General features: G+C 37.4%; 1 protein-coding gene across 6 annotated transcripts in view; it reads left to right on the forward strand.

Moving 5' to 3' along the window:
* ABCC9 (ATP binding cassette subfamily C member 9) overlaps nt 1-14,998 on the forward strand; it is a 115,067-nt gene that overhangs the window by 82,746 nt on the left and 17,323 nt on the right. For all 6 annotated transcript variants that reach the window (XM_036019261.1, XM_028532451.2, XM_036019264.1 and 3 more), the window contains 4 exons: nt 559-651; nt 5,178-5,280; nt 13,235-13,336; nt 14,069-14,189. In XM_036019261.1, coding sequence (XP_035875154.1) covers nt 559-651; nt 5,178-5,280; nt 13,235-13,336; nt 14,069-14,189 — 419 coding nt within the window. The remainder of the gene's footprint in view (nt 1-558; nt 652-5,177; nt 5,281-13,234; nt 13,337-14,068; nt 14,190-14,998) is intronic.

Consider the following 14,998-nt stretch of genomic DNA (forward strand, 5'->3'; position numbering starts at 1 on the left):
AGTTGTCAGGGATTTTTCCCAGCTACCCAGGATCCTCCACAACCTAGTCTCACCCATTTTTTTATAAAGTCCTTTCCCACTATAACATCCCCAAAGGATTCTGGGCACCAGCCAGATTGAACTGATTGAACTTCCGGGTTCTTTAGTCTTCTGTGCTTATCCTTTTGTTCCTTTAGCTAGAACACACTACTTCTTACCTGTTTGGTTGAGGCCCTCTTTATGCTTAAGGTTTAGCATAAATGCCACCTCCTAAAAAATATTACCAATCTCCAATGTATGGCTCAGTTGGTCATTCCTCTGTGTCCCCATAGGAGTTTGCTTTAGCTGTTCTACAAAGCTGACATTCTGTACAACGCTTTACATTCAGCTTGGGACCATATTTATTACATACCCATCTTTTTCTTTGTTTTGGGACTGTAAGCTGTTAAAGTTTTTGTTAATTGGTTGCTTGAGAGGAACAATTATAATGATAAATAATAACCTTAGTTTAGAATAAACATGGTGGGCTTTGAGCTTGGAGGCATGTGAAGTTTATTTTTGCACTTCTCTCTGTTCTAGGGACCTCCAGGAACTTGACGATAGCACCCAGCTCCCTCTGCTTTGCCACTTCTCAGAGACGGCTGAAGGCCTCACCACCATTAGGGCATTTAGGTGAGTGACTTATGTTTCCATTTTGTTAAGTAGGCAATTACATCATCACAAATATTTATATACAAATAACTGACAACTGCTACCATTTTTTGGATGCCCACTGTGTGCATGACAGTGTCTTAAATTAGAAGAAAATGAGGCAGTAAGTGACCAGAGATAGAGTTTAATCATCTGAAATTTTAACTAGGATAAAGGAAGAATGAAATACCACATTGGAAAGATAATTAGCTGTATGATTTAGATGAGGCTTTTAAATTCTCTAGTTTTAGTATCCTCATTTGTGAGGTGGGGAAGTCAATTTCATTTCTTAGGATCATTGCATGTGACCAGTGATAAGCAAAGAAGCACCCAACAAATAAGTTAAAATGAATTTATTAGTAATAATAAAATAACTATCATATTAGAGTTATTTTAGGACTTAATCAGTTTTTTAATGTTGGGAAACAGAGTAATAACCCAAGCTTTTGACCAAGAGTGTTTACTTAACAGTCAAAAAATAAAAACCTTTCTTTGTTTTCCCTGTTTCAGTATCAGAAAAGTGGCATCACTGAATACTTTAATCTAAAAAATTGACATCTCAAAGTATTATATCTTTCTGCAACCCTAAATGCAAATGGGTATTGATTCCAGAGATTTTTCTAACATGAGAAATTATATTTGTATAATTTATATAAATTATGTATATTTATATAATTTCTTCTATTTTTATAAATATTCTTATATATTTGTGTGTGTATGTATATATATATATATATATATATATATATATATATATATATATCTGCACAGAATTCCCACATAATTCTACATAGGTTTCATCATAAAGCATTCATATTGTCTGTAGTTGTGTGTCTTCCCATCAGAGTGTACAGACTTTTATTGGTGATGGCAAAACTATTTCTTGACATTGAATTGGATATTAACACAAAATTTATATTCTAATAGTAGCCATCAACGATGAAGTATACTCATAAGTACACTATATTAAATAAAGATTACATTTTTCACCAGACAAGCTCTTTTGAGTTATTTTTTTGAGTGTCGAGCATGTGCTAAATATTGCCCTTACTGTGATTATATAAAGACTACAGAGACTCGGCCTTTTGCTCCCACCCCAGATAAATGCCATAAAGAGAAAGGGTGGGGTGGCATGGGGGTGGGGACAGGCCGTTACTGGATTCAGGCAACCTGATGGGATCAGCTTTTTGCTGGATGTGGATCAACAAGCACTTGGTGGGTTGAGCCTATAACAGCCTCTGTTTTCTCCCTGAAGAATAAGGTGAGATATTTTCTGAGAGCAAGGAGGCCTAGAATCAGGTCAATCATCTTGCAGTTTAGAATGAAAGAGAAACTTAACCAGGAGTCATTGTTTAGATTTTTCATTTACCTTCTTCACTAGATACATGAGCAAAATTTAGCATGACTATTCCTAATTTTACATCGGCAAAATTCCAGGTAGCTGTTAGAACACAATATAGTACCTGTTAACCTTCAGGCCTTGAATTATGATTGGAAAAAACAAAAGATGACCTGATTTTTATGTAAAAGTACCTGCACCATACTAGTCCAGATTTAGATCTTCCCAGGTCCAGTATTAAATGAAATATCTATGGTATTAAATATTAAATACCAGGGATATCAGCATTGTTAAACCAAAGGAAGTTTTCAAATGTGGGGATGGTCCTGTTACCACGAATATAACTCTGATAGAATCTTTAAGTTCGGTACTTGTGGCGAAGCATCAAACACATTCTTTTCCATCTATTTCTTCCTTTTTTGCAAGCTACCCAGCGTCCCGAGCGCCCTCAGCTCTCTTGGAAAGTTAGTATTTACTGATTAGACTGCCTCTCCTCCCCTGCCTTCAGAGTTCGTGGTGTACTCACGCGCAGCAGTCAACCCCCTCAAGAAGTTTTACCACGAAAGTATCACAGTTAAATTAGACTGAGATTTCAGTGACCTTTCCTATTATTTTGTGTCTGACAGAATAAAGGTCTAAGAATGTTCAGAAGATGAGCTGGATGTGGATGAAAAGATACAGACTGAGTGTGTCAAAGTTTCCATTAGGAAAACAGAAGGTTTCTTGCCAAAGAGAAACACACAGAAAGAATGTTCATTGCATTTCCACCCCTCCCCTCTCACTGCTGCTTCAGACTGTTGCCAACTCCATTTACAAACTCTTTAGGAGTGTATCTGAAACAATATCCCTAAACTAAAGAAGGAGTAAGAAGAGTCCCAGATGAAACACTTTCTCAGAATTGTGTTTAATGTTCATCTCCAACGTAGTCCACTGGCCTTAGTCTTACTGGCCACATCTCCAGTCTATCCATCACCATTCCTGTAAGGAAAGGACCTTTCCTCAAGCCCTGAAAATGTTGTTTTCTTATTTTTGTGCCTTTTCTCATGTTGCTACCCCTGCTTCCAATGCTTTGCCCTCCCTTGTTCACCTGAAAAATTCAACTCATCCCTCGAAACCTCACTTAGACAGCCCTCCCAGTCCTCCATGAAACCTTGCTTACTTCTTCTCCTCTCCCACCCTCCACCCCAGTCCCTGCCATCCCGATCCTCTGGACCCTGGGAATCATCCCCTTCTTTTATGTTCATGTAGCGTTTTGTACGTAGGGCCCTTCTAACAACCTCCAGGTTGTCCTGTCCTTGCTTGTTAATGCCTCATTTACCTCCCTCACAAACAGTGTGCTCCTCAAGGACAGAAGTCAGAAGTCATGGCTTGTTCATATGTATATTCTGATGTGTCACTTATAGTTGAACCTCACCAAATGTTTCTGAACAAATGAGTGAAAATCTCCCTACCTCTGGAAGTTCAGGAAGAATGGCCCTTATATGGATATCTCTCTTTACAGTTCATATTCACTATCTCAGTCAGTCTTATGATCCTATGAACCACCCTACCTTTTGAGTATCCACTCTATTTATCTCTAGAATGGTAATCATGAGGGTAGGCACGTTGCTGGGATGGCTCAGGCCTGCCTCTGTGTGTTGCTGCTCAGCACAGGTCCTCTGTGCCTGGCATTTGGGTCAAGACTACATAACTCAAAGTGAGGTAATTATTTGGCTCTGACTGCAGAATCCTTTGATTGTTTTAGATCAGATGTTACTGTCTGACTCAATTATCTGATTTATCTGGTTTGGCACGTTGGAGTGGTCAGGTCAATTGGATAGATATCAAGTATCTGCTTTATATTGGCCTGTATGGATGATTTCGTGGGCCAAGTGAACGCCCCACCCAGATTCTTCAGTCTTCGGCATAGGAGTGGTTTGTTATCAAGTTTTACAAATTGATTTGAACATGTCGGGGGACCTGGGGCAGGCAATCTTTTATCAAGCAAGAAGCACAGGCAAACTGTCAGATGAAGTTTGGCTCTTCCTCACAAACATGATGCGTAGACAGGAGGTCGCTGTAAGACCAGCCACGGCGGCAGAGAGTGAATGAACCACATTTTGATTCAGCATTTCCTCCAACCTTCAATGTGTCACTTAGAGTTGGTGCTTGCTAAATGTTTCTGAATGGATTAAACCAGTTAGTTTGATTATATCATCCATCTTTCCATTGTTTCTGTTATTCAGGGAAAATATTTTAAAAATGGAAAGAGTCGATTTTTGTGATTTAGCAAAGATTCATCACCAGGTAGCTCAAGTTGCTGTGAGAGTAGCTCATATGTTCAAATGGATACAATTTTTAGTAGCTGTTTCCTTTATAACACAAGTTACACAGGATTGAGTCTGATCACGTTAGTCACCAGGAATGACCTTGATTTGGTCAAGGATTAATCTCTAAACTCTACGTGTCATAACATCCTGTAAGTACACAGGGTACAGGTTCTTCCTATGCAATGGCCATCCTTACAAATAGTTTAGAACTTTGAGGCACAGGTATCTTATTTAAACTGCATAATTCCTCTGAGAACATCAGACATCTCCAAGACCCCATTTGTTTTTCGTGTCATCCCAGTTTCCTTTTTTGGTTCCCTCAAACACCAGGCAAAAGGAGAAATTTAAAAGTATGTATTTGCTTGATATGAATGCATAGATTCCCATCTTCCCCAGTTCTCATCCAGCACCTCCCACCCTGACTCTAACTGTGCTATTTGGAAAAGTAAAATAAGTGCAATAAAAAGAAGGTTGGGATTTTTGCATTTTTGTACAACTTATTCTAGTTTGTGTAAAACCCTTGCAACATAGGCCATACCTTGTTTCCATGGCTACAATTATTATGTGGAAATTTATGAAATGATCACTAATAGGACTTGGTCATTAGAAAGATTCCTTTTCATAGCAAAGGTCTGAGAAATGAAGGAAACACTGGATCACACCATCTCTACCAAGAATATCACAGAGCAGTAGCAGCTGGCCTTTATTTTGAAATAGGAGTCGTTCCCTAGTCATTTCATCCCATTACTTTGTCACTCAGTTGAGTAAATAGTGTAGTAGTAAGTGTGACTATATTTTTTCTGTTTTCTATTACTTCTCCTGTTTTGTGGTTAACATGAGAATATTTTTGTTTTCTGCAGGCATGAAACCAGATTTAAGCAACGTATGCTGGAACTGACGGACACAAACAACATTGCCTACTTATTTCTCTCAGCTGCCAACAGATGGCTAGAGGTCAGAACGGTACGTTCATTTCATGATTTCGAAATGGAAACCAAACAGAAAAGAGGCCTGATACAAAGAGGGAGGCAGTTGTAAAAATTAGTCTGCCACTGAGATTCAGCACTAACTTTGCATTTTCTGGACTTTAAAAATAGATCAGGTTTGTTTATGTTGCAGATGAAATTTGTCACAATGTTTTAGCTAATGGCAAGACAAATAGCCCCAGAAGCAAAATTTCATCCTGTGTTCATTAGTCTTTAGATTACATAAGTTAATGGAATGGCAAATATTTGTATAACTTCAATTTTTTTTCCAAAAGAGCAAGTTTGACAAGTGAACAGATGTACTCATTTCCTTCACTCAGCTTGACAGGCCTGGAAGAGATGGCACCTTTTTATGTTTTAAATCAGTGGAGGATCATGTTAACACAAAATGTAAAAAACTCTAATTAATCATCTATTGCTTCCGTCTATCATATGAAGTGGGAGAACAGGCATGAGCATTGCCATTTACAGACTTGGTCTGGCAAGTTAATTAACTTTATTTGAGTTCCAGTTCCTCATCTATAAAATAGGAATAAGAATATATACCTCATGGGGATATTAGGATTAAAATAGTAATAGAAATCCCCTAGTTCACTGAGTAGCAAATGCGCTCAACAAATGTCTTGGAAAGGATTGGAGGGATGGATGAATGAAAATAGTACCTGTCCTGAAAGTGATTCATAAGCCAGCCAACAGGAGTATGGAGTAGGAAATAGATGAGACTCAAGTTTCAGAAGGGAAGGAAATGTACAGTTGACACTAGAACAGCATGTCTTTGAACTGCATGGGTGGATTTTTTTCAATAAATACAATAAGTGTATTTTCTTATGATTTTTAAATTGCATTTTATTTTATTTAGCTTATTTTACTGTAAGAACACAGTATATACTACATATACAAAATATGTGTCAACTGACTTCATGTTATTTGTAAGGCTTCTTCCAAATAGTAGATTATTAGTAGTGAAGTTTGGGGGGAGTCAAAAGTTACACATATTTTTCAACTCTGCAAAGGAGGGTTGGCGCCCCTAACCCCTGTGATGTGCAGGGGTCAACCATAGTTTGCAAACTGGTCTGTGTATCTGAAGTTCAGATAAGCTATTTTGGTGGTAATGATTTGTCTATAATCTTTTTAAAAAATAATTATCTATTAGTTTGTAAAAAGGAAAAGGAGGTTTATCTGCATTATTGTAAGAATCTCATTTCCACCTGCTGGTTAAGCACCCCTATCATATGCAGGCTTTTTTTAAAGCTCAACAGACAAATGGTAAATGGTAAAGGGAATTTGATAAAGTTGAAATGAAGGAGCCAAAGTTAAAATCTGAGCTGTTAATGGATGAATACAGACTGATATGGAATCTTGGATCCCTCTATTAAATTTAGTTTTCATGATTTCTCACTAGTTTACAGAGATTCTCTACCACTGTATTAGTCATTACATGGAAACAATTCAGAACATAATGCTATTATATTTCTCAAATTTTAGATTGAAGCATTTGTTGTTGGTAAGAAATTCCTTTCAGGTAGCTGTGGGGTTGGGCAAATGTCTTCTGAATTCCCTACCGATAACATAGAGGTAGATGAAGTGCTCCATAGGATTTATAACAAAACCAAAACATTATTTCTTGATGCTGGCCAGATCCTACATCTTTGCTTAAAACTTCTGTTTATTTGTTTAAATCTATTTTCTCTAAGAAAGAAAATCATATCTGAATAATAGAATTAATAATGAAATAGCTTAATGAAAGATCTCAAATTCATAAGGGAAATGTGTAAGTAGCTACCTTTATATGTAATTTCCCTAAACTTGGAGATCAAGTATGTTTTTAGGGGGCAAGTGTGTTTGCTTTGGACTAGAGGTGAGTGTCTGACTTGAGTCCTGTTTCTGCTCTTCAGCACTTCCTACTGTCAGGTTAATGGACAAGCGTTTAACAAGGATCTTCAAGCAAACCATATGTTCTGCTCTCATAGCCAGAATGCAGAATATTACAGCCTTCAGGCTGCCAAGAAAGGAGAGGTCAGGAAAAGTTAGAACGACAGCCAGATTCAGAATGAGTTAGTTTAGTTTGACTTACAACCCACTACTCTAACCCCCACAGGAAAAAGCAGTCAGACCTACCTGAATGTGAAAGAATTGTAGTCCCACTAGTAGAAATCTAAAGAAAATATTGATATTTCAACAAGAAGAGCACAATCTGTCATTCATTCTGTTACTGGTATTATGTCTTTTCTTTGTTTTCTATATATTATACTCTTTTCAAGATTTGCTGGCTAGTTTCATTACCAGAACTCTCCTCTAAACTAATACCAAAAAAAAGAAAAAAGAAAAAAGATTTGCTTCTATTTCTGATGAATAAAGGTGAATTTTGGTAAGAAACTTGTTGATTTGTTGCAAAGTTTTAGGCATATCTGCGGACAGAAATCAAGGTCCCAAGTCCTTTGTGTATCACTTATCCACTTCAACATTGTATTTGTGTGTCAGTAAGTTCATGCAGGTAAGCACATGGGCACACACATGCACAAACCTCCAGGGCACCCCAGAGATACAACTTAAAGCCAGTCAGACTCTCTCTCTTTCTCTTCTGCTGAGTGCATTGAGAGTTCTCAATAGAATGAGAATAATTGGAATATTAGAATATTAAAATATTTATTTGGATATAAATCCTATAATCCAGGAACATATGCCATCGCAGGAGTGCTGAATGAGTAGATGAGTCCTGTTAAGAAAGAACCTTTCCCAAGTACACATGCATAAATTATCTCATTACGACTTTGTGGTTCCTGTGGGCGTGGTCATATCACTGGAGACACAATTTCAGTTTGAAATAAATGAATCTTGTGTCAGAAATATGAATTCTGAGATACAGGACCTTAGAGACTCGGGTGTGAACTGCTTTCTGAACCCCACAGCTGGGCATAGTCTGCCTTCTAAGTCGTTGTTTAAAAAAATAAATAAATAATGAAAACTTTTATTTGGCCCCATGAATCTGCATTGATCTTATCCACAATATTAGCACAGCCCCATTTGCTGGTACATTAACAAAAATATCTGCTTATAGTAAATATTCTTGGAGTTGCCAGAGCACAACTAAAATGGCATGAGGAGCACGGAGGCATTGGACATAAATCAGAAGGGTCAGGGCTTTCTGACACGGATCTGGGGATTGCACCAACTGTAATTCATGGACTCATCACCTTAATGAAGGAAAGGAGAAAACTTATTATAGCTTTCTGTGGCTGTTTTTCTCTTCATTCCCAATCCTAACTTTCCAGAGCAATATCACTGAATTCAATGGACAGAAAAATCTCAAGGAGAAGAGAAGAAGGGAAAGCAGAGTAAAAATACCTCTTGTTGAATTTAGGAAGACCCCAGAAACCCATCTAATTTTCATTTATGACCTAATTTATTTATTTTCACTTAAGGTGAAAGCCATGTGTTAAGTGAGAGTAAGGACAGTCACAAGCTATCCCCTTTCTCTGGATACACAGTTTTCCCTATGGAATATTTAGCCCTTCCCACCATGTTTATTTTGAATTGGGGAAAAAAATGAAGGTCAAAACACATTCAAATAAAAATCGCACAAGAGTGAGGACAATAAAATAATTTGGCGTGTTGGAAAGTAGCTAGACTGTGACCACCCAGGTTGCTCTGACAACAGACGGGAGTGTTTTTCCTCTGGGTGCCAAGTGAAGTGGGTCCCAGTTGTGTGCAGTGTGTCACTACGTCCTAACCTTTGAATGCTGCTTACGTTCTTTTGTTCGGCACAGAGTTTTCTCCTCATCCCTCTGCACTAAACAGTTCCAGTTCTTTGGCACCGGTGTTTCCATTTGCAAAAATTGTGTAACTCTATCTAATGGCTGTCTTTCCAAGGCTTTGTCTTGCTGTGTGGTGAGAGGATAAAAGAAAATTCACATCAGGAAGCCAAAAACAAAGTCTTCAGAATCAACAGGCTAAAGTGAAATAGTCTTCAGGGTGAGCTTGCACAAGTCTAGCACAAGAGTGTGTTTTGTGAAACAGCACACAACCTTCTGTGCTCCTAAGTCCATGATAAACAGGTGTGCCCAGATGCTGTAATTGGGAGGACCTATTGTAGTCTCCCAGGCACTCAGCACTAGCAGAGACTTCTGAGGGCTATGTGAAGGAAAGAGATTATGTTGCTATTAAGTATCTACAAGTCTGTTTTATAGAAAATTATAACTTTACCATAATCTCACATATAAGTAGGTATCATGGAATCACTAAAAATCTGACCAGAGACCTCAATTTTGACATGGGAATCGAAGGCTTCCCTTCTGGAGAGGGTCAAATTCACAAACTCAATGAAAGTTGTAATTTATCACCATACCGATAAAATGTTCTGTGAGAGGGCCCTCCCTGACAGTGGGTAGTTCACATATACAGCAACTTCTATTTTCTAAATTGAATCTCATTCTCTCATTCCATTGTACTGTTTTGAGCACAGGTGTCTTTTTTTTTTTCCCATTGAATTGATTGGTTAGGATGCGAAAGGCCTTAGCAGTAGAATAAATGTTGCTAGTGATCCCTAAGTATTTGCTCTCCTGGGTGTGAGTTATTCAGACCATCTGCTTTCCTTTTCAGGGGTCATTTGGTAATTCATTAAACTTGGTAAGTTTAATGTTAAAGAAGTGGAAAATAGAAAGTTAATGAAAGCTCTTACATTTTCTATCAATTTCACACTTTTATACTCCTGTAGTGTTTGAAGAGAAGTGATAGGAATTTAATGATTTTGCTGTAAAATGTTTTGATAAATACTGTGCACAAAAGAGCCTCCTCTCTTATGCAGATCAAGGTGAAATTCTTAGCAAATGCCTCCAAAAAATTTCCATTGACAGAAAAAAACATTTTGATCAGTGGTAATAATTCAGAAGTGAGCAGAAAAGTATCTAGTTGATATAACTAAAAGACACCATGAACAACACTTTCTAAAAAAAAAGACAAAGAAGGTTTTTGCTACGTAAAATAACTCTGTTACAGATATTAAACTACAGACTTATTGGTTTTTAAGCTCTCATATCTATTTAGTAGACTGAGATTTTGAAGTAGGTATGTTTCCCCTGAAAACAAAAATGCTATAAATATATATATTTCAAAAAGTACTTGAACGACAATAAAAAAAAGTTTAGCCTTATGGCTGAATTATAAAAAACATCATCCCTCTACATTATCTTTATATGTAAATTTTGGCATATTTAATTTATTCGACTATTAGAACGGTAATGTCTGATTATCATATTGAAAACTGTACAAGTAATTTTGAAAACAGTAGCCATGTGGAAGAGACCCAGAAAGTGTACATGGATTACTCTGTTGATACTCCCTTTGTCTATTTTCAGTTCTCTTACTGACTCTATTGCTAGGATAAAGCTAAGGCTACCAAACTGCTACCAGAATTACCATTTTAATTCATCAGAAAATAGAATTATCATCTACTTGAATCTATGATTTAGTTCTATATAACTGATGAATCAAGGGTGTAAATATTCCATGGTAAATGAAATTTAACAGGGAGAAAAAGGAAGAGGTTGAGTGCATAGTGGTTTTCATTTTCTTTGTAGTGAGTGTACAATCTAATTTTCATGTACTTTGTTGTTTAGTGTATTAAATGTGGCCTTATTCTCTTCTAGTCCTATTCAGATCGGTTCTTTATAACACAGAACACAGAACTTTATGAATTTTTCCTCCACAATTGAAATAGTAAAAAAATTAATAATAATTTGGAACTGAATGATGACATTCATGGCTTAAAGTAAGAGTGCATTTCACCTTAGGAAAGCAAAGGACCCCTGATACTTATGCATAGCAAAACATTTTAGGAAACAATCATCTTACAATACAAAGTGGGAGAGTGAAGTATCATAACACTTTGTATTGGACTTCCCACAACACTAATGTTTTCACATGTTCAACTCTTAAAGTCTGGAAGAGAGATTGGTGGAGAATTAAATAATTCATAAGAATCCTAAAAATATTCAACAGTATTGATTTAGAAGACATTTGGCTCATATAAAAATTCAGTGGGTTTTAGGAAGGGATGAATTTCTCTGGTCATTTATTCCATAAGGTATTACTGAACCTTTACAGTGTACTTAGCATTATTACTGGTGCTAGAGATAATCATGAAGATTCAGACAAGGCTCTGTCCTCCTGGAATTTAAATTCTAAGGAGACTGGCTAGACAATAGCACGTAGACAAATAAGCAGATGCCATCCTTTCAGATAGCTCTAAATGTATGCAGTGGAATAAAATGAGGCAGTGGGATAGAGAACAGTTTCAGCACTGGGAGTGGGGCCAAGAAAAGAAGGCTTCTCCAAACAGGTGACATTCAGGTTCACCCTTAGATGATGACAAAGAGCCAGGGTTCAGAGACCTGTGGCACCAACACTTCAGGCAGAGAGTCATTGGCAGAAACAAAGTTGGCATGTTCCTGATGTCCCAAATTCAGTGGAGTAAATTTGAAGATCTAATTGGCTTTATTGATTGGTTCATGGATCAGGCAGTATCCCATCTGGCAACCAGGAGGGCACTCAGGAATTGTATATAAAATGGAAGGGTGTTATAGGAAGAGGAGTGGGGCAAGGGAGCTATTAACAAAAGAAAGGATTCTTCCTGGTCCCAGGATATCTTTCCTCTGAGAGGAATAGAACAGGAATGTGAAGGGGTTTTATCATGCATATCAACTCTGCTTTTTATTGGGGGTGGGGGAGTGTGATGGAGGGGACCCCTCGGACACATTACCCTGCCAGTGCTTGATCAGAAAATTCCAGACAGGTTGATTAAGATTATATTTCTGGAAGAGGTTGAAACTGCAGTTAGATCAGGTATTAAGTCTAGGTTTGATATCTGGTATCATGGGCTTTTAACATGTGTGATGCCGTTTGGGGACTGTTTAATGCTAAGAACAGGAAGACCAGCATGGTTTGAACAGGGTGAACAAGCAGAAGTGGATTCTCAGACATGGTTAGAGTAGGCAGTCTAAAACCAGACTTCACACCATATAAGGCTTTGTAATTTATCCGAGTCAGAATTTATTTTAAGTACAATAGGAAGGCAAGTTATATGAACTAACATATACTTTTAAAAGGATGTATGTATGAATGAATAAATAAATGAATGTTGAACCTTCTCCTGGGATGTGTGACACATTAGCATGATATGTTTGAAGGTTTTTTTGAATGTTGAGAATACTAAGAATACTGAGAAGTAGGAAAGGAAGAGGGTGTTAGCAAATGGACACATGTGGCCTCTCAGTTGAGTTTAAAGCGGGCCTTAATAAATTTTTCAACTTTCACAAAAGGGTTTCTCATTGAGTCATAGGCAATTCAGATACTCTAAGACATGTCCACACTTCTAATTTATGAGAAAATATAATCCTTACTCTTATTTACACATAATCTGGAGATTTAATGTCCCAGACTCTGAGTCCAGATAGTTGACAAAAAAATTCAGATATGAATTCCAGCAAGTTAACCAGAGGCAAATTTCTGCAGAGGACTTAGCATAGAAGGGAGCTAATCACGGCTCTGACATACACACGCATGAAATTTACAGTAGAAGATCAAGTTCAGAAATAATTGCTTGTCCAGAAACACAATAAAGTAGAAAGGGAAAAAAAAGAAGAAAAAGGAAACTCTATATCTGCCCCTGGTTGTGCCACAAATTTGCAGTTTAATTTCTGGCAAACCATTTAACTTCTCTGAATCAATATCTGCATGGATACTCTGAAATAGTATTGCATCATTCCCATTTCAGCCCAAATATTGTAGTTGCAATTTTTGAGAATGTAGGTAGCCTTCCTCTTACCAGGACACAGAGGAGTGATGTGTATTTTGGTGATTACCTAAGTCGATTGGGAATTTTGGTTTAAGAAGTTGAGAAAAATATTTTAACATTTTTTCTTGATCCTTTTTAGGATTATCTTGGAGCTTGCATTGTTCTCACTGCATCTATTGCATGCATTAGCGGGTCTTCCAATTCTGGATTGGTGGGCTTAGGTCTTCTCTATGCACTCACGGTAAGTACAGATGAAAATCTCTCTTTCTGGGCAGTGTTGGAGGTATTTTTCTTAGCTATTATCAACTCTTATTCGTGGATGTTAGAGGATAACTTTGAATTCATAACAAGCTGACGTCTTACAAATACTAGCAGATTTGGGCCTACACCAATATTTTAGAACAGCATGGATTTATTTCTAATATTGTGAACCAATTTTTATTTTATTTTTCTATTTATTTGTTTATTGTATTGGCATGATGTTGCTTAATAAAGTTATACAGGTTTCAGGTGTACAGGTCTGCAATACGTCATCTGTATACTGTATGTTCACCACCCAAGTCTATAAACCAATGTTTGGAACCTCCTCAAACCCTATGAACAGAACACTACCCCCCAACCAGGGCTCCTTGGGATCCATGCCCTGAGTTGCTCACAACCCATTTAGCAACACTGCAATGAATGTGAGCATTGAGATAAGTACAATCCAGAGGTACATCCATTGTGTAGGGAAATCAGGCCTTCACAAAACAGAGCCATTTGCGGACTCTTGAAGAACAGACAGCCACCTTCTTTGACAACTTTATCCCGTGACATCCTCTCTGGTCTCTGATATCCTGCAGCCCTTATGAATTATACAGCACAATGTACACTCACTGTCCAAGTCATTCTATCTCCAAACATCCAGGGACTGCAAAAATTGATACTTTATTGAAAGTGGGTTAATTTTTGTTGTTGCTATTGTCTAATGCAGATAACCAATTATTTGAACTGGGTGGTGAGGAACCTGGCTGACCTGGAGGTCCAGATGGGGGCAGTGAAGAAAGTGAACAGTTTCTTGACTATGGAGTCTGAGAACTATGAAGGCACCATGGGTATTGCTCAGAATATTATTTTGTTTCACTTAAATATGTATATTATTCAAACATTGTGTCAAACATTTTTGCTTTTGCTTTCCATTTCAGTATCCAGATAATTGCCTCTCTTCTTGACTTTACTCGATTAGGTGCACATGGGATGATAAGTCTTCCTAGGCCTGAAAAGTCTTGGATACAATCAGAGTCCAAATAAATATTACTTAGTAATAGTTAAAGAGAATCATACATTTGGGCTTTATTACATTAGTTGCCAACCTAAACCATACACTACCATATTTTCTTTCTTAAGACCTTATTAACTTAGATGTCAAGAAACATGGATCTTATAATATTGACTGGGATTCTCAGCTTTGCTGGAATTAAATTGGTAAGAAATTCAATACTGAGGATGGAATAATCTTTTGTAAGTGCAAGTCTCATGCTTAAAATCCATTCTTTTGCCTGAATCCTCCAACAGCTATTCAGGTTTTCAAAGACAAGATCCAGGTAACTTAGCTATATGGACCACCAGACCCTTCATTAGTCAATCCATGCCTGCCTAACTAGTCTCATCTTTCATCATCTATCTATGTACCTTTTACTCTGGCCATGTCAATGGGCTATTCTTTCCTTTTATTTTTGTTCTTTTCCCTCTCAATATACATATGAGGTATATTTGAAACAAATTTTCCCATCACATATCCTTTATCATTCATCTCACACACAACTTCCTTTTGAAGCCCTTCTGGACAGGATGCCACTTCCTGTGCTCCCAGAACACCTTGGGTTGGCCTTCTCTTGCATCTCTCCATGCAGTACGGGAGATG

The sequence above is a fragment of the Phyllostomus discolor genome, chromosome 2 (assembly GCF_004126475.2).
Source record: "Phyllostomus discolor isolate MPI-MPIP mPhyDis1 chromosome 2, mPhyDis1.pri.v3, whole genome shotgun sequence".
Taxonomy (NCBI): Eukaryota; Metazoa; Chordata; class Mammalia; order Chiroptera; family Phyllostomidae; genus Phyllostomus; species Phyllostomus discolor.